The following is a 26458-nucleotide window of genomic DNA, read 5'->3' on the forward strand; positions in this document are numbered from 1 at the left end:
GGACTATCTCTCTGCCGACTCCGAGAGGGTTTGACCAATGATGTGCAGCTGAGCTTTGCCCGCGCAAAATGCACAATTCCTCCTGTAGCTGGCCCCACCCATCGCCTCTCGGCCATCCCAGTTGAATCGCTGTGTCTTCATATCAAGGAACCGCACCGATCCATCTCATCACAGAGCCCCCTGCTCCCTTCTCTTCGACCCAAACTTCACTCTTCAGATCACCATGGCGGACGCCGGCGAAGACACCACGCACGTCCAGGAGCCTCTTGACCTCGTCAAGCTCCTGCTCGACGAAATGGTATTCGTCAAGCTGAGAGGTGACCGTGAGCTTAAGGGCAGACTTCATGTGAGTTGGGATGGGTGTCTTGGAGCTGTATGAGGCATACTAACTCGTATCGCAGGCATACGACAGTCATTGCAACCTTGTTCTGGGTGAGGTCGAGGAGACCATCTATGTGGTAGATGAGGATGAAGAAGATGAGGAAGTGAAGGTGAGAAGGCTCGATGAGTTTGATGTCTCTTCAAATGCTGACAGTATGCCGCAGACCATCAGCAGAAAATCGGAAATGCTCTTTGTTCGTGGTAAGTTCCAGCACATCTGAGGAACTAGTCAAAAGTCTAACAAGTTCGCAGGTGATAGCGTGGTTCTCATCTCGCCTCAAACGTCCTCATAACCATTGGGGGATCACGCATCAACCATCGCCGCGAAGGGGCTTTGGTTTTGAGTCAACACCAAGTACGCCCGAGCCGACGACAACATCTCACTGCTCACAACGCGTTTTGATGTCTCTTGTCGCGACACCGGAGAGGAAAAGATGTAACTCTTCATACGAATATCATCAATGCGGTCTCTCTCCATATACCCTCATCCCGAGACCACATTAGCACCCCTGGGCCTGTTGCAGAATCTACTCCACTACAGCCTGGGACAACTTGCGTATTGGTACGATGGTGCAGCCAGGGCCACTAGGACGCTTCATTATCATGGCTGAGGAACAGCTGGGCAGACTGACCCATTATAACCATACACTCAATATCGTCGTTTGCAGTTCAAATAGACATTCCTAGCAATGGAGCACGCTTTAGCGCACCCTGCTTTATGTTTCTCTATTCCATTCAATTGGATCTTCGAAAGCTCTACTATTCCGAACACTTTGATGACTCTTTCTTGCTCCTGGTTGGCAGCAGTTGATCAGGTCCGGCAAGAGGCGCAGCAAACAGGGTACAGCCGCAAATCAACTCACAAGCAAGCAATTGAGTGCCTGAGTCACACAAACTTCCGCTTCCGTTTGCCGCGACCTTTGTGGTGAGTGTATCCAGCCATGCGGGTCGCCATGGCTGAAGATTGATAGAACCGCCATTCTGTGATTAGGTATCTTACGGATACTTCAGTCAAGACACAATCCGGGGCTCCGCATTCTGCAATGACCTTGCCTTAGTAGGTAAATCCACCACCATCCAGGCGTCACCACAGCATAAGGTAGGTTGATGCTGGCCCGTGCCAAAGCTCTTATCGATAAGCCCCGCCGAGTTACTCATGATGTCAACGCTGCTTTAGACTCGCCCATCTCTGAATTCCAACCACGCCTACCATGCCTTAATGCTCTGTGTATCTGTAAAAATATGGGCACGATACCTTACTGTATTCTGGGCGAGGCCAAACCAAGTGATTCAGCTCAATGCTCAGCAGGTCAGAACTTGTCCTGATTCGGGATCCTCGTTTGAAAGGCGCTAGTTGCGAGGGCTGTTGCATATAACATAGATACATTTCAGGAAACCGGCAGGGGATAATTGGCCCCAGAATAAGCGGCCTAGAAGTAAAGCAGCGGGGCATTCTGTCACCCGGGCGTGGTGTGGAGGTGGAAGTGGCCTCGACTGTCACTGCGGCACTGCCTGCCGTTAGACTTCGCCGCTCCGAGTCAATCGATGACTCCTTTCACTGTCCCGTCGCGACGCCAACTTTGTCGGAACTAAAATTCGCCCCTCCCTCTATATAGCCTCGACACGCTGCATTGCACTCCCGTCGATCAATTCCATCAGATATCTTTCACAACCCCATTGTACTGCTTTTGACACGTATCAATGATCCTTAGGATACGAATATAACTGCTCCCATCACCCCACCATGACGAGCAAGAACATAAAGTCGTTACCGCATGAGAAGCGTAAGGGCGAAGCTGTATGGAAACCCCAAAGAGTTCGAATGCCTCTTCGCCCTAATCGTCGCTAACCACTCTACTCTAGGCTCTTAGCGACTTTGCCGAGTACGTTGAGAAGCAGCAGGCATTACGATACCCAAGCGCCAAATCAACCGACACTTCCAAGGTTACTGAAGTCCCTGAACATCAGCATGCCGAACTCGACGAGCTCTTTGACAACCTCGACCTAGCCGAGCCTACTCCTAGCGCCCGGCTGAAAGACCTCCTTCTGGGCACCGATGACGACACACTTCAGAAGTTGGAGGGAGTGCTCCAGGAAAGGATAGCTGAGGGCCACGGGGAGGCCGTGTTCGAGCTTGGTTTCGAGAACAACGGCGAGTCGATGGCATTGTCAATAGAGCAATGGAACGCTGCATACACCAGATTAAAGGAGGCGGCCAAGAGGATACGAGCCGACTGCCAGACGCTCATTACCAAGAACGTCGGTGGCGATGTCGAGGCCCCGAGTGCTCAGTCTGGCAAAGACAGCCATTGCAGCGGCAAGATCATGATTCGCCAGACGCCAGCAACAGTAGAGGATGTTATTGAGACCCGAATAGCCGTGGTTGGCAACGGTATGTGCCCTCTGCGTCTGCCCATGATCTACTTGGTGGGCGAGCTGGTCTCTTCGCAGCATCAGAACAGCAGTGAAAACAGGCTAACCCGTACACCATAGTCGACGCTGGAAAGAGTTCTCTTCTGGGAGTCCTGGTCAAGGGCGACCTCGACGATGGCAGAGGACGCGCACGAGTGAACCTCTTCCGCCATAAGCACGAGATTGAGACGGGCAGAACCAGCTCCGTCGGCATGGAGATCCTAGGCTTCGACACTGTTGGAGAGGTTGTCGTCTCTGATACTCCTGGGAGTAGGCACCTCTCTATCTTCTGTCGTCAGAATGACTCACTAACGATCACCAGGAAAACTGTCGTGGGAAGAGATTGGAAAACGCAGCGCCAAGGTCATTACCTTCACTGACTTGGCAGGTCACGAAAAGTACCTGCGAACGACCGTGTTTGGTCTGTTGTCGAGCAGCCCCAACTACTGCTTGCTGATGGTTGCGGCCAACAACGGCCTGATTGGCATGAGCAAAGAGCACTTGGGCATTGCTCTGGCACTCAACGTCCCGGTGATGGTCGTAATTACCAAGATTGATATTTGCCCACCTCAGATTCTCGAGCAGACCATCAGCCAGATTACCAAGATTCTGAAGAGTCCAGGAGCGCGAAAGATTCCCATCTTCATCAAGGACCGTGAGGAGTGCATAAACACGGCCACCCAGTTCATCAGCCAGAGGATATGCCCCGTCTTCCAGGTTTCCAATGTCACGGGTGAGAACCTCGACTTGGTCCGAACATTCCTCAACATCTTGCCGCATCACGGACGCTATGATTCCGAGGCGCCCTTTGAATTCCACATCAACGACACATTTTCGGTTCCATTCGTCGGCACAGTTGTCTCCGGAATCATTAAGGCCGGTGTGATCCACGCCGGTGACAACGTGCTCATCGGTCCCGACTCCTTGGGGCAGTTCACGTCCACCAGTATTCGTTCCATCGAACGCAAGCGATTGGGGGTTCCGGCTGCTTCTGCGGGGCAGTCGGCGTCCTTCGCCTTGAAGAAAGTCCGGCGTAAGGATGTCAGGAAAGGCATGGTTGTTTTGCCCAAGCTCGAGGGACAGCCAGCTCCCAAGGTTCACAGAGAATTCATAGCAGAAGGTGAGTCACACCGAACAAGTATACAATCCGATGCTCAAGCTGATATGTCTTTAGTCTTGATTCTCTCTCACGCAACCACCATCAAGACAAAGTATCAGGCCATGCTCCATGTTGGACCAGTCTCGCAGACGTGCGCGATAATTGATGTTGACCGCCCGTACATTCGAACTGGCGACAGAGCAACGGTGGCGTTCCGGTTCGTCCAGCGACCCGAGTACCTCGCCCCTGGTGATCGGTTATTGTTCCGAGAGGGCAGGACCAAAGGCTTGGGGATAGTCAAGTCTGTTGGCTACGACCCCAGCAAGCCGCTATATCCGCACGGCGACTCTGCTGCGGGCGAAGACGGCGCAGCGAAAGCCAAAGATGAGGAGAACGGCGAGAAGACCGCTAACAGCCAGGAAGTCAAGGTCGGCGCGTAAGGAACTTGCACTTGGTATTTGTGTAATTGGGCGTTGAGCGGCGATATGGTCTTTTTGGTCAATTAGCATTGGGTTTGAGCGATACCAAGATGTACACTTCCCAGGAGGCACGCTTTTGCGCGTGTCTTGTTCATTCATTCAATCATCATTTATATTTACTTTTCCAACCAGCCTCAACTCTCAGTGTTTCCAAGTTTTAGTTCACCGCTCTAGTGAAATGACCATCCTCACTCATCTCAGCTCACAGCCCAAGATGCTTCACCAACATGACGGGACATCACAACAACCCGCACTGATCCGCCATCATCCTCGGAAAGGCAACAAGCCTCACCTCCCACCTCCCCCGCCATCTCGCCTCCAGATACTCGCAAATTGCCCTCGTCTCCAGCACGGCGCGCTTCCACATCCACCAGTGCTTTCGATCACACACCCGCGCGAACCAGTACGCCAGCAGCAGCATCGCCCGCTCGTCTTTCTCCTCGAGCAGCCGCCGGAACCGCGGGTCCAGCTTGCTGATGAAGCCCATGAAAGGCTTGATCAGCTCGATCGAGTCCGGGTCCGCTGTCGCCGCCGGGGGCACGCGCCAGCAGGCGACGAGGGAGGCGGCGGCCGTGAAGTACGGGTTCGCGTGGGTCGGGTCCTGGATGAGGTCGAAGAGGTCTGCGAAACCTTCTGGGAGGGGAGGACTCCATGCATCCGTCGTCTTCCCTTTTTCCTCGGGTCCACCGTTGACGCTGCGACACGGTGCCTCGACGGGCTTCATCAGGTGAGCATACAACTCGCTCGCCGCATCCGCAAACACACCCCTCGGCGCGCGTATCGTATCTGTCATCTTCCACACCTGCTTCTTCCCGTCGCCCAGCTTGAGCCAGTCAAGGTCCGAGGGGCACCCCTGCCTCAGCGGCCAGGCGTCGCGGGGCGCGGCGAGGGAGGCGACGTTTGCAAAGGCGGCGACGCTGATGAAGGCCGCCGCGAGCCAGAGGGCGTCGCGCTCGCTGGGAAGGATGGGGTTGGAGAGCTTGCGGTGGAGGAGGGAGACGCCGCGGTACCAGTGGTAGGCTAGGGCTGTTTGGGTTGCCTGGGAGGGCGGGGTGTTGGAGGGGGTGAGGAGCGTTAGGTCGTGGAGGTGGGTCATTGCTATCACTGTGTGCATTACGACGGGGTGCTTGGGTGTTTGTTAGTCTACGATGTACTCGGAAGAGTGTTGGGTGAAGGGAGGGTTCAGGGGCTTACGCAGAATGCGATGGGGAGGGTCTTTTTCTCATAGATTGTTCTACTCTTTGCTGAGCCGAGACTCAGGACCGTCCTCTTCTGGAAGCGTTCGAGAAGGCGGACGTCTGTGGAGGTCAACAGGTACGCCGCGTCTGGGCTTTCCATGGATCCGGTTTGTGGTAACGGCGGAGGGACGTAACGGGGCGGGAAGGGGGCCTGAGCAGGCGGAGCGGCTCCCATAGATGGAGGAGCGGGACCAGCTCCCGTTCGAGGAGGTGTGGGAGTAGTTGAAGCAGACGAGAGATCAACACTAAACGCCACTTCCACAGAGAGGGCCGTCGCTGCGGACGCGGGGGCGTAGGAGCATATCACGCCGTACGAGACGCATTTCACGCATCGGGGTTTAGTCTCGTCGCACTATGTCTATTGTTAGACACTATAAACAGGAAACAGAAAGCCAAAGATGGATAGTCATCCCAATTAGAGTCCCTTGTAAAGACCTATCTCCAGGGTCCCTATGAGGGGTGGTTGCACGAATAATGATAGGGGTAGACTCGCTGACATGAACAGGAGTGCGCAAGATGAATGCTCAAGATGGACTCAATCCTTAGATATGATACGTACTTTCACCCGCCGCAACTTGCAGTTTCCGCACCCCTTTCTGGACTTCTTATGAGCCCTGCGCTTGCGCACGTCATCGCCCGGAGATGTTTCCAAGGCAGACATATCGATAGCCCGGCAAGCCTAGCTGAGGTGACTTGCAATGATCTGATCCTGTACACGGATTGGACTGGCTCGATCGGCGCCCTGCAGGTCCACGATACTCAAGGGACCGGACACGGCTTAGATGGTCTAACGAGGTCGAGGCAGGTTCACCATGGAGATAGGTGGCGATGCTCGGCTGACAGCAGATACGAAAGGAGGAAACAGAGCCGCAGGAACGAAAACAAAACATGCGTCAGCAAGAGCGCGCCCTTTTTGGTCCTCCCGGAGTTTACGAGGCCCACTCCTCCGGAAACCCCCTCCGGTCATGAGGCGCTCATTCAACCCGCGATCGACGTCGAGCTACCCCGGTCGCCTCCGGACAGGATCCACAGGCATATGCTGTCTTGAGTGTATCTGATTGGATAATCTCCGACACAGGTGGGTTCCAAGAATGAGTCTAACCTCTGCTCGTATTTGGGGAAGACTGCGCTAACCTCGTGTCGTACCGAGAGAAGTCCCCGCATCAGAAGGATGATGGACGTGGAAGTCGGAACAGAGTGTACTTATTGAAAAGTATACAACTTGATGTTTACTTTAAGGAGCTCAGTATCACAGAGCCTGAGTCCAGCTATCGTTCAAGGTATGTTTGACTGGATCGAAATCCGCGAAAAGGGAGAATGCTCGCGGAGGCAGTGTGGTGATGATGGAATGCGTTGCTTCGAGCTTGGTGTTCATCGTTGGGAAGTCTTCGACAACTCTGAATCTCAAGATATTGCCATTAATTGAAGTGGTTTGATGGATCCAATTCTTTTCATTATAGGGGTGGTCAAAGTGTTATACGATCGATTATCGTTTCGTTCATTGCTTCATAGAGCACGGGTATATATGTTCGAAGACAAATCCGCTTTCTTGCATCCATCCACGGATGAGAATCATGATCACGCCTTCTCCTCCTCAACATCAATTCCGAACCTATCAACACCTCCATCCCGCCACCACCCAATCCCAAACCTCATAACACCACCAAACACCCCAGCCCGACCGAGCTCCCCGTCGCCCCTCCACTCCGCCCCCTCCGGAACGACCCTCCTCGTCGCCATCTCGCTCCCGGCAAGCATCGTCCCCGTCCCAGCAATCGAGCATGGATCGTGAGGCAGCACCCCGTTGACGTCGATCAGCAACCTCGACACGACGATACACAGCGCCATGACGCCCAGCATCGCCTGTAGAGCAATCTTGGGCCCGGCGTTCTGGTGTAGTCGTCGCGCGCTGTGAGATACCAGGAGGCCTTGGTACGTGGGCAGCCGGTTTGATCCCGTGCTGCTCGTCGCGTTGCGCATGTTGGCCGCGATGGCTTGCGCAATGTACGTCTTGTATAGGCCGTTCGAGGCTTCGATCAGATTTTGCGAGTTCTTCTCGCCGGCTAGCTCCTCGATTGGCCGCCCGTTCCTACCCGTGACGAGCGCTCGCGTGAAAGGATCGATGAGAGACTCGAAACCAGTCATGTTGCTGCCGTTTGGTCCTTGAATCGTCACGTTCCGGGCCGAGGTCGAAAAGTCCAAAAAGAATTTGTTGAGGGAGAACTCAAAGGACGTCGTGTCTGACTTTGGGGCACGTAGGAGCTCAATCGTTGACTCGTCTACCACCGGCGGCGACGTCCTGCTGAGTGTCATATCCGGAGCGTTGAACGTGACGTTGGCTTCGACCTCCTGAATATTCTGATGGCACACGATTGTCGCCAGGTCGCTCTCAACGTCAAAGTTGGTCCTCGTTGTGTTCCTATACTTTTCCTTCCGGGGGGTGGCCCTCGCGGTGCCAAATGTGACGGCTACCGTAGGACAGCCCATACCTCCGATATCATAGTCGGTCGTCGGCCAGCCATTTCCAGCTGATGGGCTCGTATCAATTGCACCGTCACCATAGACAAGACTCGAGTTTCCCAAACTCCAAATCATGATGGAAGTTTTTCCAAGATATACCGGAGACCCCGAGCTTGGGATCTGAAAGTATTGCATCCACGTTTTGGAGGTCGTGTTTGATGGCCTGCGTCCGCACATCCAGGGAAGGGTGGTATTTATGGCAAGTAGGGCAGTCTGATTGTTGACGCTCACCGAACTCGCCATGCCGCCGAGACGAACCTCCATGGTACTTCTGTCGAACAGTACCGGCTGAACTTCGCGTTGCTCGGCAGGTATGACGGAGCAATTCAAGTTGCCGCGGATTCCCGTCATCTTGGCCGACAGCGGAACCTGGCCATTGGCGATGGCCTGATTGCTAAGACCCATGGGTTTGATCTCGTTGAAAACCAAATCACCAGACGTCCATTTTGGATCTGGCAGGTTGACGTACTCTATCAACGATGTGATTGCGGTCGCTTGGTTATCTTCGGCCCAGAGAGTAGTCTGGTCAAGCCGGAATGCGTCCATCTGCTGCAGGGCAACACCTTCAACCTGCTGCACGGCCAAGACGCTGTAAAGACCCGAAACAACAATGGTGAGGAATCCAGCCATGATGTTAGCCATAAGAATGACAGTGACGCCGAAATGCCGTGAGCGAATAGAGTCCCACATGGCGTGAGGAGCCATCCTGCCGACGAGATTCATAAATACGGAGCGGCTGGCAATGGCGTTCCGCTTCTTGAGCGCGGCAAATGGCGCAAATATGGCAGCCATAGCCTCGAAGCTCGAGTACATACCAGCCAAGGAGATGGCCACGGCGGCAGGTATGTATGTCGCCAAGACGGTCGAAGTCTTCGTGCCCACCTCCATGAACCCATCTCGGTTGTCTGAAATGCGCTGTATGATTTCTAACGCTGCAATAGCCGCCAGAGGTAAAAAGACACTGACTACCAGGAACCACGGAGCCCCAGCCAAAGGGCGCCGCCAAGAAATCGACTGGTGTTCCCTCGGCACGGCGCTACGTGAGGGTTCCATTTGACCATGGCTAGGCTCAATGGTGTATGTGGTCTCTGGCCCAGGTCGGAGAGACCCTTTGAACAGAAACCCAGATAGCGTTTCTCGGATCAGGCTTCTGCGTGATGACCCCAGGCCAGTTAACAGCTTGTTCAAGTCCGGACTCGCCGCCAGTATTGTGACACTCGCCGCGATCGATCCTGGCTCTCTCGGTGCGACGTTTTGAGGCCGGAGGAAGATCATAGCAATGCTTATGAGAGTCAGAATTCCCAAAAAGGAACACATCAAGGCTGTCGAAAGGCCCTTGACATGCAGGCGGTTCTCCAGGTATGTAATGGAACCCTGTGTCGTCGTATTGGAAGGCTTTAGGGAGATCTGAGACAAAACCTGAGCGCCTATTCCCTTGAAGACCTCAGATGCCGTGGAAATTAGAAGGTCCGTGTCCATGAAAGATCCTATCGTGGACAAACCACGCTTCATTTTCATCATGAGGAAGAAGGTCGGGACGGATGTCGATAAGACAAAGTCCACGCCTCCATCGCCAATCTTGGTCTGTTCCGCAGAATTACTGACAGCGAGACCCAAATACCCGTTCGGGAAGCCAGCGATACTGCCATTGACATTCGTGTTTTGAATGGCGTTCTGCAGAGCAACCTCTGACTTGGCTCCGGCAAGGGTAGTCGATTTGACTTCGTAGTTGCTCATGGTGTAATCATACTTGCACATGACTGCCACAATCTTTTCCATGTAGATGTACGCGGGGCCGTTCCGCCTCGTGTCCATGGGAGAGAACCTCATGTCCGCTACGGTAAAAAGCATGCGATGCGGAAGGCTGGTATTGGTTAGCTGTTCGGTGGTGTACTTGGTCAGAGGAGGGTTCAGCGGTGCGCTCCAGTCCACACCGTTATTGCAAGTGTAGTCCTGGTACCATGCTTGGTAGTTCTGCGTGGCGTTTCGCTTTGCGTAGATGTTATGGTCCGGGCCGGCGGCAACGATGGCGCGGGTAATGTTGCACTCCGGCGTGGTGATGTTGGCGACCCAGAAGGCCCCGTTGATGCTGAACCAAGGCAGCGAGGTCTTGGTCGCGTTCTGTATGGGCAGCGTCTCGCAGCTGAACCCAATCTTGGCACCTGGTGTTGTGGCGGTAAAGTTGGCATCGGGACGACCATTCCCCATCGCATTGAGCTGGGGAATGACCATGTCTTCTGATGTACCGGACGGGTAAGGCAAATTTTGGAAGTTGATGGCGTAGTACACCTGTGCAGGACCCGGTCCCATGTCTAGAATATCGAATCCACCAGCGTCGAAGCTGGTCGTCATCACAATATCGACGTTATCGCTTGTAACTTCCGTTGGCTCGAGAATGAGTAGACCGGTGGAGAAGACGGTCTATTAGCGTTAGTTCTCGCCCTTGCGTCTTTCCCGTTGTCTCCAGTTGGCTTCTTACAGTGAGGAGGATCAGGGCCCAGCCAGCGATGCTGCCAACGACAGCCCAATGGCGATTCTTGATTGCTTTCCAGAAACTGGTCGTCACCAGTGGTGAGACGTAGTCTAGAAGAAGTGTCTTATGCACATCAGAAGGACCACTACGTAGTTCCTTCCACGGCATCAGGATCTTGTTGGCGTAGTCTACCTGTCGCCACAAAGCAGCCACGATGACGAGAACTTGGCAACGATGTCATGTCAGTGTTTGATGCAAGTTGATTGTCTGTAGACCTCAATACTAACCAGCTGTAGGTCCATACTTCCAGCCATAATGATTGACTTCTTGCTGTGTGCTTAATCCATGATTCTGTACGGAGAAGTGATAGAGTAGAGCCGTCGTGAGAAGCATGGCGACAAAACACACAGCAAACGTGACGAGAACCGTCTTCCTTAGCCACACAGGGTTCCACATGCGAGGCCGGGACTCCTCGGACCATTGCGACGGCGTTGGGCTCGTGCTATAGCCAAACTCGGATACGTGAGGGCTCTTCTTGTTCTGCGAAATCACAGACGCCAGACCATGTTCCGGGGATAAGTAGTGATCGCCATCGTGTCTGTGGTGACTGCTGAAATCGACAGGCTCATCCAAAAACGCTCTGTTCTCGTCCAAGGCCGGGTGTTCGCGGTGTCGCACACTGTTATCGTGACCCCGGAGCCCTCTGTCCTGCTCATCATCATCATCCTGCACCCCAACAACTTCGTACTGCGCCGAAGCAACGGGTTTCCGGTGGATGCTCCTCGGCTGGGCTACAAAGAGGTCGCGGGTCGACGCGATGGGACCAGGCATGATGGGCGACGACGCTGGCCAGCGTTCAAAGGCATGGTAGCTTCAAGAACGGTGAAATACGTGAGTCCGCAGAAGGAGGAGGCATGTAGTCTGACTTATTGAATTAAGGTAGTGTAGGGTAGGAATAGGAGGCTGACAGCAACTCCAGGATCAAGGATGTCGGGCTCGGGTAGGCAACGAGATCCAACTCAAAAAACCATCAATCAGAGTTGGATTGGTCCAACGGTGGCGGTCGAGGAGTGCCAGGGCTGCTGCTTGGGCTAGCGCCATTCCCGTCGAGAGCTTGACAAGCCATGTCCACAGGGGGATTGCTTATGTGGCACCGAACCAATGGCAGCTCGCGCCAGTGTGATCATTGCAGGTCGAGGTCGATCTAATTAAAGGCAGCTCGTCTTACTTTTCCATTTGAGCCCGTTAGATTTGGCGATAAAGCACTAGTACACGTTGGTGTCTTGTTCCTGTGGCTCTGTGATGCGACATGGCTGAACCGGGTAGGTACCAGGGTATCACCCACCCCGCTCGAGCGTCGACACAGAATGTTGCTGCCTAAGCCTCTTGCATGACGCGATGAAGCCTCATCGTAAATGCCTAGGGAATCCCAATCTCTCAATATCATAGGCCTCTCACCTCCCCGGGCTGGCGACACGAAAAATGAAATGATGAGGTGGTGGCGCGCTGCGGTAACGATAAGGTTGAGGCACGGTAACTTAAGGTATAACCAAGGAAGTAGATGTGGCCGCGATATGCATCAGTGCGCTCTCCACGATGCCCAGTTCCCCGGGTTTGCTAATCTCAACCGAATGAGCCACGAGTGGCGCAGCATAGGACGTCTAATCTCATTATTCATGATTGTAAGGTCTCACCAAGAGCGACATACAAGGTATTCCTGTGAGTTTGTCTTTGTTTCTACTCACAGATGAGTCGAGAGGAAGACGTATTTCCCCGGTTGCGACATCTCACTCGCTACGTGGTGCCGTTAGATCAGTGTGTGCTCTGACCAAAGCTAGAGAATAAGCGGCGTCGTATCATTTCGTTCATCTGAAGCATTTGGAGGAGACAGTACATGAGGAGCATCATGCGAGCCAGGAGAGCATGAGAATTACAAGTATGAAGTCGAAGTAGGGAGGGCTTTATCAGCATTTAAACGTGGCTGGAAGCCATTTGTTTCTTGCTTCGATGCTCCCAGTACTATTTTAAGAGGTATCCGTTGTGGGGGAAGCCGTGAAGGGCTTCCGTTACGTGGTCGCGTGTCGGAATAAGTATTGGTCCACCTGCGTAAATGAATTCAGTCGTCAGCAAGACTTGCGGTCCGTACTAGCGAAGACGCGATATTGCTCTAGACTTCTAGAGGTCTTGTTGATGACGAAGAAGTCATCAATAAGAAACGCAGTGAAAGGCAGCTTTCGGACGAACATGTTTGCGGATGAGTGAGTGCGATCGACCTGTAGTAGTAAGCCTATGGATTGAGGATGAGTCTTTTTGACTGAGCTGCGACCGTTGCTGGTCGGCCTCTCAAATCACTGCTCTCACTGGTAGTATGTCAACTAAGTAGCCAACCAATGAACATCAGATCATCTCAGAGTTCATGAGACCGACGTCGGACAGAGTTCATAAGGTCCCCGTAGGCAGGAAAAGCTTACAGTGACTGGATGAACGAGGAGCAGCGAGTGAGTGAGCGCAGAGTGAGCGCAGAGTGAGAAAATGGTTGGCCGGGAACACCCCAGACTTCCTTCTCAGCTGTGAGCCAGTGACTTTTGTTGGACGAATCACAGGCGCCAATGGCTTCCCCCAAGTTGCCCCCGGGCGGGCACAACCGACGAGTCTGTGGCTCTTCCTCCACTGTAAGGTACGGTGTACTGTGTACCTGGCCACAAACGGCCCTGTGCGCTTTGGGTGGGCAGGCGGCAGGCCACAGCTGGAAGGGCCTCCCCCAGGTGCAACACAGGCCAATCACAGACCCACAAGGGGTTAGCTGCACCTTGACTTCAAACGCCAAAAGTGTTTCGTTCTTCTCCCTCCCGCCAACAATCCACCACTCCTTCACCACTTACTCATCATAACTGCAGACTGACTGGTTCACAGACTTCAAGGATTCATCAAGGAGCCCCTGCTTCTATGCAAGACTTCGCAGCCTCTGTTGACGTCCCAAATGCTGCAACCTGTCAGATGTCGCCCTGGCGTTTGTGCCTTTGCACGGAACTGCGGCTGCGCAGGGGTTGCCCCGTTCACCACATACCTTACCTACGGAGAACTCCCATGATCCATCCAGAGACATGCCATCAGTCCAGCTCGTTGGCTGCAAATCAACAAGTATGACGGACACTTTTCTTGACGTCTTTCCCGAAGAAGGGAAGACTGCAAGAAAGACAAGGGTCTTCTTGACGAATAGAGCCATAAGGACGCAGTCGACTAGTGTCTTCCTGTTCCCTCAACTATTCTCCGACCTCGTCACTCGCCGTCCTCATATCTGAGCGAGCTGCTCATCTGTTCCTCCAGTCTTCTTCAACCTGTTGTCTACAGATTACTTATCTTGTTGCGCCCACTTCTCCATCAAGGCCACCTGCATTCCTTGCGTCCCCGAACACTCGGCTCCGCGTCTCTCTTCTGTCTGACCAGGGAACTCAAAGTCCAGAGCCACAGCAGCGTGTTTGGGTGTCATTGAGCAGCGGACGGCAGCAACTCTGTTTCACAAAACCTCGGATCGCCCAACCTCAAGATCAGCAGTGTTTGATCGCACCTCCTTGCCCTCACCCTTCACCCTCACCCTCACCCTCCTTCTCCTGCGGATACTCTCCCTTCCTCTGTTCGCTCCGTCCTTTCTCCCTACCTTAAGGTACCTTACCTTGCCGTATTCCCAGTCCCAGCCGGACCGACGCCGACACAGACGCAACTGCCCGTCGCCCGGTGTCACCGACGCCCAAGTGGCTTCATCAACCAACTCCTTGACTTACAGCTTGCGACCCTTCCAATTAGCGACGTCTTCACATTCGGACAAACACCATCCGTCCGGACGGCATGCCACTTTGAAGGCGAGAAAACGGATAGACAGACCAACGAAGCTTCACCCTCCAACAGCGCAAAGGCGGCTCCTGAACCTTTTTGCCTCTTTATTTCCTCTCATCTTGCCCGACTTGGTCCGACCTAAAGTCTGCTCGTCTGCTAGTCTGCTAGTGCAACCCTTCTTCGCTACGGTGAATCACGATCGGCAACCTCGCCGTCAATAATCCCACCGACCAGTCATCCCTTTGGGTCTCTTCTCTTCAAACAGTCCATTTCTCCGCCCATCCTCTACCCATGTGGTAGAAAAGAGAGGCTCCTCTAAACCCTGTCTGACCAGCACATGGTCCATGCCGGCTAAGACAAGAAACACGCTTCATCACCAACGACTCTGTTAGTCTCAAGCCGCCCCAATCACCAGATCTCGACTATACACCAAAGCGGCCTGCTGGCATTGACGAGCTCGCCCAAAAGAGAGCGCACTCCCGCGACCTTCACACCATCGTCATCTGTAAGCACTTCCTCAGCAGCAGCTTCACAGCCAGACAACACCAAAACCTTCAAATCAACGCCCCAGGATAACCCAACCGTTTGGTCGTCTAAGCTCTGGACCCTGCCGGCCCTGCGACCCGCATTGACGTGGTTCTCCCAGCCGATTGTGCCGTCATCCCCAGCAGCCTCTGTCTGACACGCAAGACGTTTCGACCCTCTGGCCTTCACTGCCCGCCGCCCGAACTGCCACGCTTCTGTCATTCCATCCCCAAAAGTCAAGTGCCTCCCAGCCAAATCCTGGTCTGTCAAGTTCAGTTGGCCACCGTCTTTCTGGCCGCTTCGTCACTGTCCTGTCGACGACGACTCGACCATCTGCCACGAAACATTTACAACCAATATACGAATAGAATCTCACAATCAACAACGCCCGAGTGGGGAAATCATCTCAAACACACCCAACGGCGGCTACGCCACGCCAGAACGCGATCTCATTCACAGCCGACGGACGAAAACACCCGAAATGAGGAGGCCGATATTCGAATGCCCTCAGCGGCGCTTGGTCGAGCTCTTAGTCTTGGCGTCAGCAGCAACAGCAGCAACAATCAGCGTCGGAAGCACATCACTCAGCCTGTCTAATTTCCAGTTGATTACAGAGCTCTCCGTTCCGCTGGGTTGCCTTTTGTCATATAACAACCCCATCGAAGGATGCGAAGCCACCGACTTTGGTAGCACGGGAACGTGCTCCCAGAAATGCAGAAATGGCCTGACTCGCATGCAAAGTAATCTCCAGGACGTTTGTCAGTCTGTTCAAGTACAGGTCAACACGATACTTGGCCAAGCTCTGTCCGGAAACCTGGTAAACTTGCTCTGCGGCGCACTCAACCAACAGACGTCATCGGCAGTGCAGACGATATCTACCACAACGATAATCATTCTGCCTTCAACAACCGCCATTGCTCCTCCTCCACCCCCGCCTCCGCCGGCTACGACGTCTGTCGCTCCACCGCCGCCGCCACCAACAACATCATTATCAACATCAACGCCTATTATACTGCCGCCGTCGAGCCAGGCGCCTCTGCCTCCGGCAACCACAGCGATACCGCCAGTATCTAGTCAGGCGCCCCCTATCATACCTCCCACCACTATTGTCACTTCAACGACAACGACTGAGAACCAGGCCTCGCCGCAAAGCACCTCTTCAGCCCCGGTGAACCCTCTCGATGCTTTGCTCATGAACGGCGGTATGGTCAGCAAACCAAGAGGTCGTATCGCGTGGGGCCTACCAGTCCTTGCCGTTGTCATGCATGGAATTATTTGAGTGTTGGGTTCGAAGTATCTGGATTTCGAATGCTGGAGCGAAACGCCTGAAGAGACCAACTACTAATGTGTAAGATTATTATTTCTTTTGTCGGGAGATTACAGCTGGGAAAAGTAAGGAAGGAGACAGCCCGACGCATCAAAGTGCCCCCAGAAAGTGGCTGGAGTTGCGGAAAGAGGGCGAAGAACGCCAAGTATGACGATTGCGTGGATTATGACCTTTCACGGCGCATCAAGATACCTTCATTAAGATACGGACATTGTAACACTAGATACCACATAGCATGGCTTGAGCAGATAGAGATAGCCAAGCCTGGAGACGAGATTGGAGAAGCAAGATGAATTGTCTACAACTGAGTGTCAGAGCCCTCTGGATCTGCAGGAATTTGGATTGTGCCTATAGTGACTCTTGGATGGCCGACAGACGCCGCATCCGCAATCATATTGTCTTTTCTCCCCCGCCTCTTTGAGCCTCCATTACGCAGCTGTCATGCAAGGCCCCCCGACGTAAGGATCTGCCCCCAATGCACACCCCCGGTTCGGGGCGCCGCGCAGCCGGCTAGGACCCAAGCGGGCTCACCCCGGTCTGCCACGCATGAACCAAGCTTCTTCGGATACGGCCGCTCGAGTCTCGCGACCAGTCACCTCTCGCGCCGCTACAGAGGAGTTCATGCGGCGGGGTTTCGACGGTACCAAAGACTGGGTGTAGGCCTTTCGAGTTGGGTTGTTTGTCAAGTCAGGGAAGGGTGAGGGGGGCTAGAACGTGTTAAGGCTGATGATTGATTGATTGATTGATGACGGAGGAGGGGTTCAATCAAGGTCCGGCCTTGGTGGTTGTGAGGCTGAGGGATCCTGGTTTAGTCTTCGGCGGCGAAGGGGTTCTGGTTGATCCGACTTAGAACCATGGAGGAAGGAGCCAGGCAGTGTGGGTTGTCAACCGCACCTGCCTTACAAATATTCATCTGATGATTCTTCCCCGTCACCTTGGTGAGTGAATACACGCAGGAAGGAAGCCCATATAGACCCCATCAAGTCCATTCCCGTCACCAACGGCAGCAGGCGCCTCACAGGCTTGCGAGGTCAGGTCAAAGCTGCCGTTTGGCGGGATGGTTACGGGCGAGCTTTCTGTTCAGCTGGCTTAGCCTACACCAGGAGGGTCAAGGTTCGAGTCCCAGCATGTGCACCAAGAGATGTAGCCCCCGTTCGCCACCGGGGGGGTGAACTCTTTTGCTTTTTTTTTGGTTTACTTCTGGGGATTGGTTGTGGGGTGCTTTTGGATGGGTTGTTTGCGTGGGATTGTCATATGCGATATTTGGCGGGTTAGTTTGTTTTGTGGTTGGAAGTCAGGCGGAGGGTATGGTATGGAAGGATGCCGTTGGTCGGCGGGCTTGAGATCGGAGCGGAGTGGGGTCGTATCCGGGAGTTACGGACGACTGCCGGCTCTGAGGCCCGGCTCTGAGACCGAGTATCACGGGTGCAGCTACTATCGTAATGGAGGAACTGATTTGGTTTTGCAACTCGTGAAGAATGACAGAAAATGTAAGTGAGTCTATCATTGCGAAAGTAAAAGAAGACAAAAGGAGTGGATGAAAACCAAAGGTCCCTAGGCTGTGGAAACAGGCCTGCCTGTCCTCTCAATCTCTGATCTTTCCTCGCCTTCCAAAGTGCCCTCGCTATCCATGTCTTGGCGATCCACGTCTGAGCTGTCCACATCTTGCTTGTTGATGTCTTCATCGCCCACGTCCTCCTTATTGCCCACGAATCTGAAGTCATCATCGTCCATAACCCCGACAGTAAAGTGCATCGTTCGATCAGACTCTCTTCGAAACCAGCCCATGCGAAAGCGCATAGATGACAGCCTGTCGTAAAGGTCTTCCTTCGATAACTTATGAGAGTCTTCAGGGACATGCTTCTCAAATTTCGAAGAGTCCAGAAGAGCAGCCATCATCGCGATGCTGCTAAACCCATCGGGGGCCAGGCCTTTGACATCCATATCGAGCAGTCCCCTCCGCCAAGTCGTGAATCGTCGTAAGACCGATGAAAGCAGCATGAAAATATGGACTGTTCCAACAATACTCAGAATTCCCACGAGAAGATACGTCGATGTTGGGTTTTGAAAGAGTCGCTTAGCGTTATTGTTGATAAGGACTGCGTTCAGTAGCTCCAATTCCTCGGATGGCATTTCCTCTACACCTAGTCGATTTTCGAGGTTGAGAAGCTGTGCGCTTAGAAGAGCGCGATCGTAGTTCAATGCTTCTACAATGTCCCAACTCTGCTTCAAATCACTGAAACCTTCGAAGGAAACCTTTCCATAAGGCGGAAGCAGGATGTTGAAGGCTTGGGACGATGGAGCTAGTGGTTTAAGCGTGGATTCCACATTGGGGAAAGCGCTACCGTACACATGCGATGCTCCATCATCATCAGGTTCAAGAAAGGGCACAAGAAGCGAAGATTCCCATGGAACTAAAGTCGAGCGATTGGGTCGTGGAGGATTGTTGTGGTTTATGACGAGCTTGCCCTGAGTAGAAATCATGTCGACAGATACCATGACCTTTGCCCATGAGTACTGGCACTGCCAGGCTTGCAGCAAACTGAAATCAGATTTCTGCGTGTCGAAAACTCCCCAAAAATAGACTTGAGTTATCGAAGGTGCAGAAACTAAGGCGTCGTCGTCACTGGAGGACTCAACGCCACAAAGTGAATACTCATCCAGCCCGAACCCCAGACTTTTGGCATAGACAATGCGTGGCTCTCCATGGTATTGAGAAGGCCGCAAGCCGATCACGTTACATCTCATGATATCGGACGTTCCATTAGAGCAGGTGACTGGTATGCGCACTTCGAACTCTACATCCCGGCCATCTGTTGTATTAGCGATGCTGAGCGCTTGGCTGTGGTTTTCACAGCTTGCCATCAGTGTCGCTGCCGGTAGGTACATTTCGATATGGGTGCCTTCGGCCATTCGATCCAGTCCAGCGATTGAAGGTGGCAGATTGCCGATGCTAGGGAACGCAAGATCACCAAATGTGTTCTCCGGGTATGTGAGGTTCTCTCCTTTCTGTAACACCAGGCTTCCTACAGATACTCGATTGTTCCAATAATGCTGTTCTCCAGACTTCAACGGTCTGTTACCGAACACGCTCTGCTGTTTGAGTTTGAATTCTACGCGTTCTTGAATATACTCGGCTGTGAACAGGGTCGAGGCGATGGTTGTTAGAAAAGCACAGAGGCTTGCCAAGAATTGTGAAAGCGAGATGAGCCAAGCCTTCCGCCGAGTCGCTGAATACAGAGCCTGTGGCCCAAGCATGTCTAAGAGCGTGATGTCCAGTTGTTGCGAAGAACAAGGTCCCTTGGAGAGGATGTGAAGGACGAATAAGCCTCTCAGTGATGAGTTGAATGATGTCGTATATAGTGCAATACCCAGCACGATCAGCGTCGGTAACGAAGTCCAGAGCAGGTGATTGTCATTCTCTATGGGAAGCAGCCCAATGTTCGCGTTTGATAACTTTGAGGTGTACAGAACAGTTGCAATCATAACGATAACGACAATACTGAAAGCCGTCTGCACCAATTTTCTCAACGTGACTGGTACAGACCCGCTTTGATACTGCCAGGAATCTGTGTGCTTTTCGTCGAAGCGTATCTTCTGGTCGATGAGTTGCTGGTGTGCCTGGAAGAAAAGTATGCTCCCGAGAACTGTTGCGGGATCTCTGTTCCATACCTTTGTGCACTGATTATATCGAATGAAGACGAAGATGTTGATTGACGCGATAAGAGCGAAGACCACCACCATGGAGTATCCAATCCAGCCTACAACCTTCAATTTCACAACTTGCCTGCGTTCATCACCCATGATCTCCGCGCTCTCATTGTGACGGAGACAATAGTGACCAGCTATGGGACCAAGCTTTCTGGTCAGGCCAATCATGGAATCGTACAGCGCATCGGTTGTGTTCAAAATACCAGTCCGGCCATCTGTAGCTTCGTTTTGAAGATGCGCCCATACTCCAGCCGGTCCGTACCCGAAATCACCCTTCTCGTCTGATGAGTAAAGAGAAAAATCAAAATTAGGCTCAAACGTAATAGGCATGGAAATATCCAGCATAGTCCAGACGGCAACGTCAAGCGGCGTCTGAGACTGGTCTTCCAATTTCTTAAGCTCAGTGCTGATTCCGTTGTCCACAACTTCAACCTCCGAAGTCCAGGCAGTTGGAGAGCAAATAACAGCTGCAAATGCAACAACCTTAACATTCTGCTGCGACCATTTTTGTATAGATGGCGATTCTAGCGTGCCAGTCGAGAATACGTATTGCAGATTTTCTTGAGGAAGACTCCGACACGGCCGATCATCATTCAGCGGAGTGCAGAGGCCCCAGATACTCCCTTCATATTTCTGGAGCTCGATCGGTACGTCAAGGCACCCCTCAAAATTGAGGATAAAGCCAAGACGCATGGGGTCGGTCGCTCGTTGTACCTCAAAGGTTTCGAGCTTCAGGCAGTGCATATCTGTGAAAAAGCCATCTACGCGGACCGTAATGGGCGCATTCGGACTGCCTCTCGGCACAAAGAGTTGAAAAGCTGCATCGCCCGTCAGACCGAATGGGTAACTCAAGTTATAGTCTTTGATGGCTCGAGCGGTATAGTAAGTATTGAAGCTTCTATATTCCGATAGAGCCTCATCCTCAGTTCCCAAGTCTTCGCCGGTCGCCCAGAGAACGCCCGCCCTGAAAGCGTCTAAAACTTGCACAGGAGTTGACCCTGAAACCTGAGCCTGCCCAGGATGGAGCAAACCTGGCATTAGGACTACCTGAATCTTGAGAAGGAGAGATACTAGTGCTGTCGAAAACACTAGGAAATGCTTCCGACGGAGTGAGTGATAGAGGAGAGCCGGTGTCATCATTGACGTATAGTCAAGGTCGTAGCCATTACCACCGTCGTGCTCCTCCTGGCGTAGAACAATCCAGGGCATGTATATTTGAGACTGAAGCTCAACTCTGGTCCAAAGGCCCGCCACAAGGGTAAGCACTACACGGCAAAGACGTCAGACTTCAAGGGTCAATCATGTTGGAATCGATGGCACAAGTTGCTTACCAGCGGTCGGACCAAATTTCCACCAAAATGTTAATGTGGACCCAGTCCTGAACAATCCATCGTTCTTATGGGAATAGCATAACATGATGAGGAGGGCGACGGCAGCACATGAGAAGAGCCCTGCAAAAGTGGCGAGAACGAAAGGACGCAGCCAGGCCGGGCGCCACGTCGGGTCTTCATGCACAAGCGCCTTCTCCTCTACTGAAATGTCCAATGCAGCCGGCCTTCCGAGATACTCCAGCGAAGACAGAACCGAAGGAGTTTGTTGAGGCGAGGAGATGCTGAGGTCTTCCATAAGTCCGTCATGCTCCAAAAGTCCTTCTCTCCAGTGCCGCCGGTCAGGATCATTTGGACTGTCGCCTAGCCTTAATGTTTCCCTTTCGTTTGCTAAGGCATCTTGGTTCTCGGTCGAATACATGTATCGGACATGATCTTCGTCTATTTCCGTGATAGGCTCGTATTCCTGAAAGCTCCCCCCATCCTTGGACAAGTTTTGCGCTTTGCTGTTGCAGGGCATCATTCACACTGGGTGTACGTTGATGAGAATGTAAAGTTGTCTCCTTAGCCTTTTATTCAACTGAAATAGTCCAGTCTTATATGGACTACTTGATCAAAGTACTATGTACACACATATGAGCGCAGCAGGCCGATTAAGGCGGACAGTGCTACATGACATGAGGCTGAGTTGGCCTGAAATTCCGATTCCATGTGCTTAATCGACGTCCTGCTAAAACTGGAAGTTACACCTTCGAGATTACAAGTGATACATCAAGGGGTCTTGGAAGGCATAGCCCTTACACCAAAGCTGTTTGCTCCTACGCACAACTGAGTTGGCATGTTCTTCAAGGCAACTCATCCCAAGTCCCACTCACGTGAGGCTAATCACTGAGGGCATGTTGTTCTGATCATAGGCGATAGAAATTTGCCTCACTTACTCCATCCATGAGAATGGAACTACACCAAGTAGTTCGCATTAGTTACTATCACTGTTCATCGATGATTTTCAAGAAGCTGTGGACTTTCCATACACGGGAATGGTGTTGTACGACTGACTTGCCAACAATCGGTGAAGTCCTTGACAAGTTTCAAAAGAACAAAGTTCATTATTTCAGGTCGAAGGCTATTAACTGACCGCCATTGGTATGGAAAGAGACCTATCCAGCCGCATAAGTTCATGGAGTTCGTCATCCCCGATAGGAAAGGAGGATGGCGCGGTAGTAGGCTGGAACTGTTCCCATCGTCATACGCGCGGGACTTACATCCGTGTAAGCAAGCACAAACGCACAAGTCACCTGCAAGACTCCGTTTGTAAGCGAGTTGTGTATCTCGGACTCCCGTTTTGGCTGTGCGTTCGTACGGAGTACGAATGCCTATGAGGCACTCCGCACTCCGTACTCACTAAGAGAAGGGATCGGCCGCCTAATGTAGGGGTCCCCAGATGTCGTCGACTAGGCACACCAAGGTCTATGAAGACGGTTTCTCTACAGAGTGAGAAGTTAAATCTTTGGAAAGCTCGTAAGACCAAAGTTACCTTCTGAGGAAAGGCGGCAGATGGCCTTCAATCTATGATACCGGATCGGGCGATGAAGTCGACTTCCTTCATCATCGTCAATAGCACCCAAGTTCCTCCGAAGCGAGAAGTTTCCTTAGAACTACGGAAAGTCAGGCTGAACAGCCAGTTGGAAGTGTCTTAAGGCTACAACTGCAAACACTTCTCTGAGGCAAATAGGCTTCGAGGGCTTGGCGTAGGCACACGCTCGGAACATTACGAGTTGCCGACTTCATATCTGCGATGATGCATCGGCCTCTCACCCCAGCGAGAACATAGGCATACAATCCACTTCTGACTCGCCGAACTGTCCGAAACGGGGCTGCTGAAGAGGTCCGAAGAGGGTCTACTTTGGCCCACAGTAAGCCGAATATTAACACCCATGTCCCATCGTATCGCAGCACTCTTCAACCCCACGGATCCCATCAAGGTCTTCGCGTAACTGGTAATTTTGTCCCGATCAGGACGCTTTCGCATGTCCATGGTTGGACTCTTCAAACTATCAGTTTCTGCAACCTGGTTATTTCCGGTCCTTTTTGCAAGTCTCCGTCTCATTCAGTCGCGAACCTCAATGCCGAATAGGACAGTGAGGACTCGGGACTCTGCGAATGTGCCTGCCGAGAGGCATACCAAATCTAAAATTCAAGGATCCTTAGAGCCTGGGCCGTCAGCTTCACCGCTTGGAAGCTCTTCACATTCACTCGAGCTGACAACTCATGATTCTCAAGATAAAACCCTCGTGCTAAGCTCCACTAAGTGTTGATGCCCCCTTGTCCCGGAGTGGGCCAACTCAGCTCACAGCTCCAGAGTGATAGTTGAGGATTCTCGTGATGCTCATGCCTGCTTCTTTCCTCAGCTTTGTCGCCGTTGCAGGGTTGTTCCGAGACCCATTCTAGGCAGCTTCCTTGAGCTAGATGGATGCTGTATTGAAAGAAGATGCAGCCCGTGGTGACCTCGGATGTTGATTTCTCTAGTCGCATATAAGTCTCTCAGACCGCCACTCAGTATGATCTTCCCTCATCGCCATCACCATCCATTCAACACACAGTCCACCACAAGAACCTCATCCGGTCCAATCTCCAAGCATCTACACAAGCTCTCCCCCCCTCAATCTTCACATCACCCCGACAATACCACCACAATACCACCACAATACCACCACAAAATGAAGTTCACAACCTCGACCGCCGTCTTCGTCCTAGCCACCATGGCTCCTCTAGCCTCGGCCGCCACCTGCAGCCACTCACAAAACCGCTGGTCCATCACCGCCAGCGGTGTCGACGACGTCCCCGGAAAGTGCGGCGGCCTCTGGGATAACCTCAAGCGCTTCGGCGCCTGTGCCGTCAGCGGTCCCAGCTGCGGCGGCAGCAACGGCAACCTCGCTTGGAGTTTCACCACCGGTGTTGGATGTAATGCCGGCATGGTTGAGTCTAGCTGGTGGCAAGCCACAAAGAACCAGTTCGGTAGCATTTCTTGCCCTTAGAACGTCATTTATAGACGGGTGGGTTGGGAGATGCTAGGATGTCTCGAGGGGTTGGAGGAGGACTCAATTTTCGAGTACATGACTGGCTGGAAGAAATTTATGGTGAAGATCTGGCTCTTACTACATGGTTACTATGTGCATGAGGGATCCGAGGTTGTGATTTTTGGTACTTGACAGATAATTCGACTTATTTTCTTCAACTTCTCATGGTGAATTCTGCCGATTGATAAGTTGTCTCACAAACGCTCCGAGATGTGAATCATGCGGTTAATATTCAAGGCTATTGGAGTTTCTTCAGACCAACTACTAACTTCAAACTACTTGCTAACTTCAGACTACGTTCTATCTCTGAGGTACCGAATGAGTACTCCACTACTCAAGTGCCTGAGACTTAGACTTATTTAACCTACGGACTGCCTGTCACTGGCAACCCCTAGAGATTATTCTATTATAGCCGTCGCCGTCGCCGTCGATGACGAAGACGGCTAGAGTAGCATATCACTCCTCATCCCAAGAGGTTCACCGGCTCCCATGCCGAGCAGAAACTACAAGGCCCCCAATGTGGACCGTCTCCTCCAGGGCAATCCGCTTTCCGGCATTGTGTCAAGGTGCGGCCCTCTTCAAATTCGTTCCTGGTACCGCACTTGCAACAAGTCCACCAGCACCGTCTTTTCAGATTCCACGGGCGGTTACTGTTCCAAAAGACTGGCATCCTGATCTTCCGGAGTTTCGCCATGGTGGCAGTTCGAGATATTTAGTGTTCAAGATATTAAGTCGCTCTTACGTTTTAAATTACCTGATGATATCAGAGGAGGTTCGCTGTGTAAGTGAGAAAGATACTATGTGAGAGGGGTCCAAATACTGAAAGTCAGGATCCGGATCAGTATTTATCTCATTTTCAAGCCAACCCAAAGGAGATGATGTTGACATGAGGAGGTAGAAAGGCAGTGATTCAGAGGCATTTAATCCTAGCATATTGCGTTCTGGTGAATGAGCTTCGGCCACCAGGTTGCAACGTGATGTTGGCCCCAAGCAAATAAGACATCAGACGATGAGTTCATGAGGTGGAGGAGGCTTAGACGACAAGGGGAGGCAACCAACAGTCAGAGTCTCGCTTCTCATCACTGCCCTTCTGGGTTTTCTTCCTGATTACTTGGGGAAAGTTGAACGTGATCACATAAGTAGATGTAGCAGCACCTACGAGAGCGCACGACAACTGGCGACGAAGCGGTCATTCTATCACATCTTATCGGTTGGTGAACCTGACACTCCCTAGGCTTTGATGGAGTATTTGCAGTATGGACCGGTGGTGGAGGCGGGTTTCCTCAAATGATACTCAGTCGATGATCGGCTAAGCCAATCTCATTCCATTGTCAAGATGACTGTGTTCATATGACTATACTATCAGATGCGGGATTTTCTCTGTCATAACCCTCTCTACTGTACGGGTCTCAAACCTTGTAACCGCAAGACGTCCTCTCCCATCCTCACCACATCCTGACCTCATCAATCTCAACCGCCCTCATACAAGCCAACAAGAGTAACCTAGGCATCCAAACCACGCACCACTGACACGGCCCAACATGGATACCGTGTAGCCCATAACCACGACAGCAGGGCCGGTCGCCGTCATTTCGACAGACCTGGGTCGCGGGCTCGGCCGGCATACGGTTGCCGTCCGTGAAGCACCGGCAGCATGTCCAGAAGCAGTATTCCCGGAAGACTTCGGGCGGGTCTAGAGATTCAAATTCTTGTAGTGTTAGAGGGACCATACAGAGAGACATCTTGGTGGATGGGAAAGCGAAATATTATTCAGGTTATGTATTGCGGCTGAGCAATGGTTTGAGTTGGGTTTCGTGTAGGTGGAAGACTGAGTTCCAGGTCTGTCATGTCGGCGTTCATCCTCGCGATATTTGTAGTTCGACTTTTGCGAAGACATCAATGTGATTCAGGAAAATTCTTTAGCTATTGGCATCTTCTCCGGTTCCCCCAAGACTCAGAGACTCGTGTTGTAAGTACTTCGCACTCATCGCGCGTCACAGCCAAGCACTTAGATCAACGACTGTTCTTCTAAGCCAAACATCAGGAAAACTCGC

At 52.4% G+C, this 26458-nt stretch overlaps 9 protein-coding genes across 9 annotated transcripts; 6 read left to right on the top strand and 3 right to left on the bottom strand.

Annotated features, from left to right (window-relative positions):
* Window positions 1-223: 223 nt before the first annotated feature.
* On the top strand, window positions 224-602 carry CLUP02_02552 (LSM domain-containing protein; the record flags this gene model as incomplete). Its single annotated transcript, XM_049281583.1, has 2 exons — window positions 224-346; window positions 402-602. The coding sequence occupies 2 exons, from the start codon at window positions 224-226 to the stop codon at window positions 600-602; spliced, it is 324 nt and encodes a 107-aa protein (XP_049138726.1).
* A 1523-nt stretch (window positions 603-2125) lies between these two features.
* Window positions 2126-4332, top strand: CLUP02_02553 (elongation factor Tu GTP binding domain-containing protein; the record flags this gene model as incomplete). Its single annotated transcript, XM_049281584.1, has 5 exons — window positions 2126-2179; window positions 2245-2773; window positions 2875-3063; window positions 3116-3913; window positions 3968-4332. 5 exons carry the CDS (start codon window positions 2126-2128, stop codon window positions 4330-4332), a joined length of 1935 nt encoding a protein of 644 aa, XP_049138727.1.
* A 277-nt stretch (window positions 4333-4609) lies between these two features.
* Window positions 4610-6270, bottom strand: CLUP02_02554 (uncharacterized protein; the record flags this gene model as incomplete). Its single annotated transcript, XM_049281585.1, has 3 exons — window positions 4610-5497; window positions 5566-5961; window positions 6169-6270. 3 exons carry the CDS (start codon window positions 6268-6270, stop codon window positions 4610-4612), a joined length of 1386 nt encoding a protein of 461 aa, XP_049138728.1.
* On the top strand, window positions 6139-7035 carry CLUP02_02555 (uncharacterized protein; the record flags this gene model as incomplete). The annotated part of the gene is made up of 3 exons (XM_049281586.1): window positions 6139-6603; window positions 6688-6806; window positions 6873-7035. The coding sequence occupies 3 exons, from the start codon at window positions 6139-6141 to the stop codon at window positions 7033-7035; spliced, it is 747 nt and encodes a 248-aa protein (XP_049138729.1).
* A 152-nt stretch (window positions 7036-7187) lies between these two features.
* On the bottom strand, window positions 7188-11838 carry CLUP02_02556 (uncharacterized protein; the record flags this gene model as incomplete). The annotated part of the gene is made up of 4 exons (XM_049281587.1): window positions 7188-10550; window positions 10609-10826; window positions 10890-11473; window positions 11831-11838. The coding sequence occupies 4 exons, from the start codon at window positions 11836-11838 to the stop codon at window positions 7188-7190; spliced, it is 4173 nt and encodes a 1390-aa protein (XP_049138730.1).
* A 453-nt stretch (window positions 11839-12291) lies between these two features.
* Window positions 12292-13574, top strand: CLUP02_02557 (uncharacterized protein; the record flags this gene model as incomplete). The annotated part of the gene is made up of 4 exons (XM_049281588.1): window positions 12292-12321; window positions 12634-12860; window positions 13171-13274; window positions 13516-13574. Coding segments are annotated over 4 exons (420 nt in total), but the record flags the coding sequence as incomplete, so codon positions are not given.
* Window positions 13575-14727: 1153 nt separating this feature from the next.
* CLUP02_02558 (uncharacterized protein) lies at window positions 14728-16240 on the top strand (the record flags this gene model as incomplete). Its single annotated transcript, XM_049281589.1, has 5 exons — window positions 14728-14732; window positions 14829-14941; window positions 15035-15222; window positions 15421-15552; window positions 15713-16240. The coding sequence occupies 5 exons, from the start codon at window positions 14728-14730 to the stop codon at window positions 16238-16240; spliced, it is 966 nt and encodes a 321-aa protein (XP_049138732.1).
* A 1602-nt stretch (window positions 16241-17842) lies between these two features.
* On the bottom strand, window positions 17843-21850 carry CLUP02_02559 (uncharacterized protein; the record flags this gene model as incomplete). The annotated part of the gene is made up of 2 exons (XM_049281590.1): window positions 17843-21264; window positions 21331-21850. 2 exons carry the CDS (start codon window positions 21848-21850, stop codon window positions 17843-17845), a joined length of 3942 nt encoding a protein of 1313 aa, XP_049138733.1.
* Window positions 21851-24044: 2194 nt separating this feature from the next.
* CLUP02_02560 (uncharacterized protein) lies at window positions 24045-24362 on the top strand (the record flags this gene model as incomplete). The annotated part of the gene is made up of 1 exon (XM_049281591.1): window positions 24045-24362. The coding sequence occupies one exon, from the start codon at window positions 24045-24047 to the stop codon at window positions 24360-24362; it is 318 nt and encodes a 105-aa protein (XP_049138734.1).
* Window positions 24363-26458: the final 2096 nt, after the last annotated feature.

This window comes from Colletotrichum lupini, chromosome 2 (assembly GCF_023278565.1).
Source record: "Colletotrichum lupini chromosome 2, complete sequence".
Classification (NCBI taxonomy): Eukaryota; Fungi; Ascomycota; class Sordariomycetes; order Glomerellales; family Glomerellaceae; genus Colletotrichum; species Colletotrichum lupini.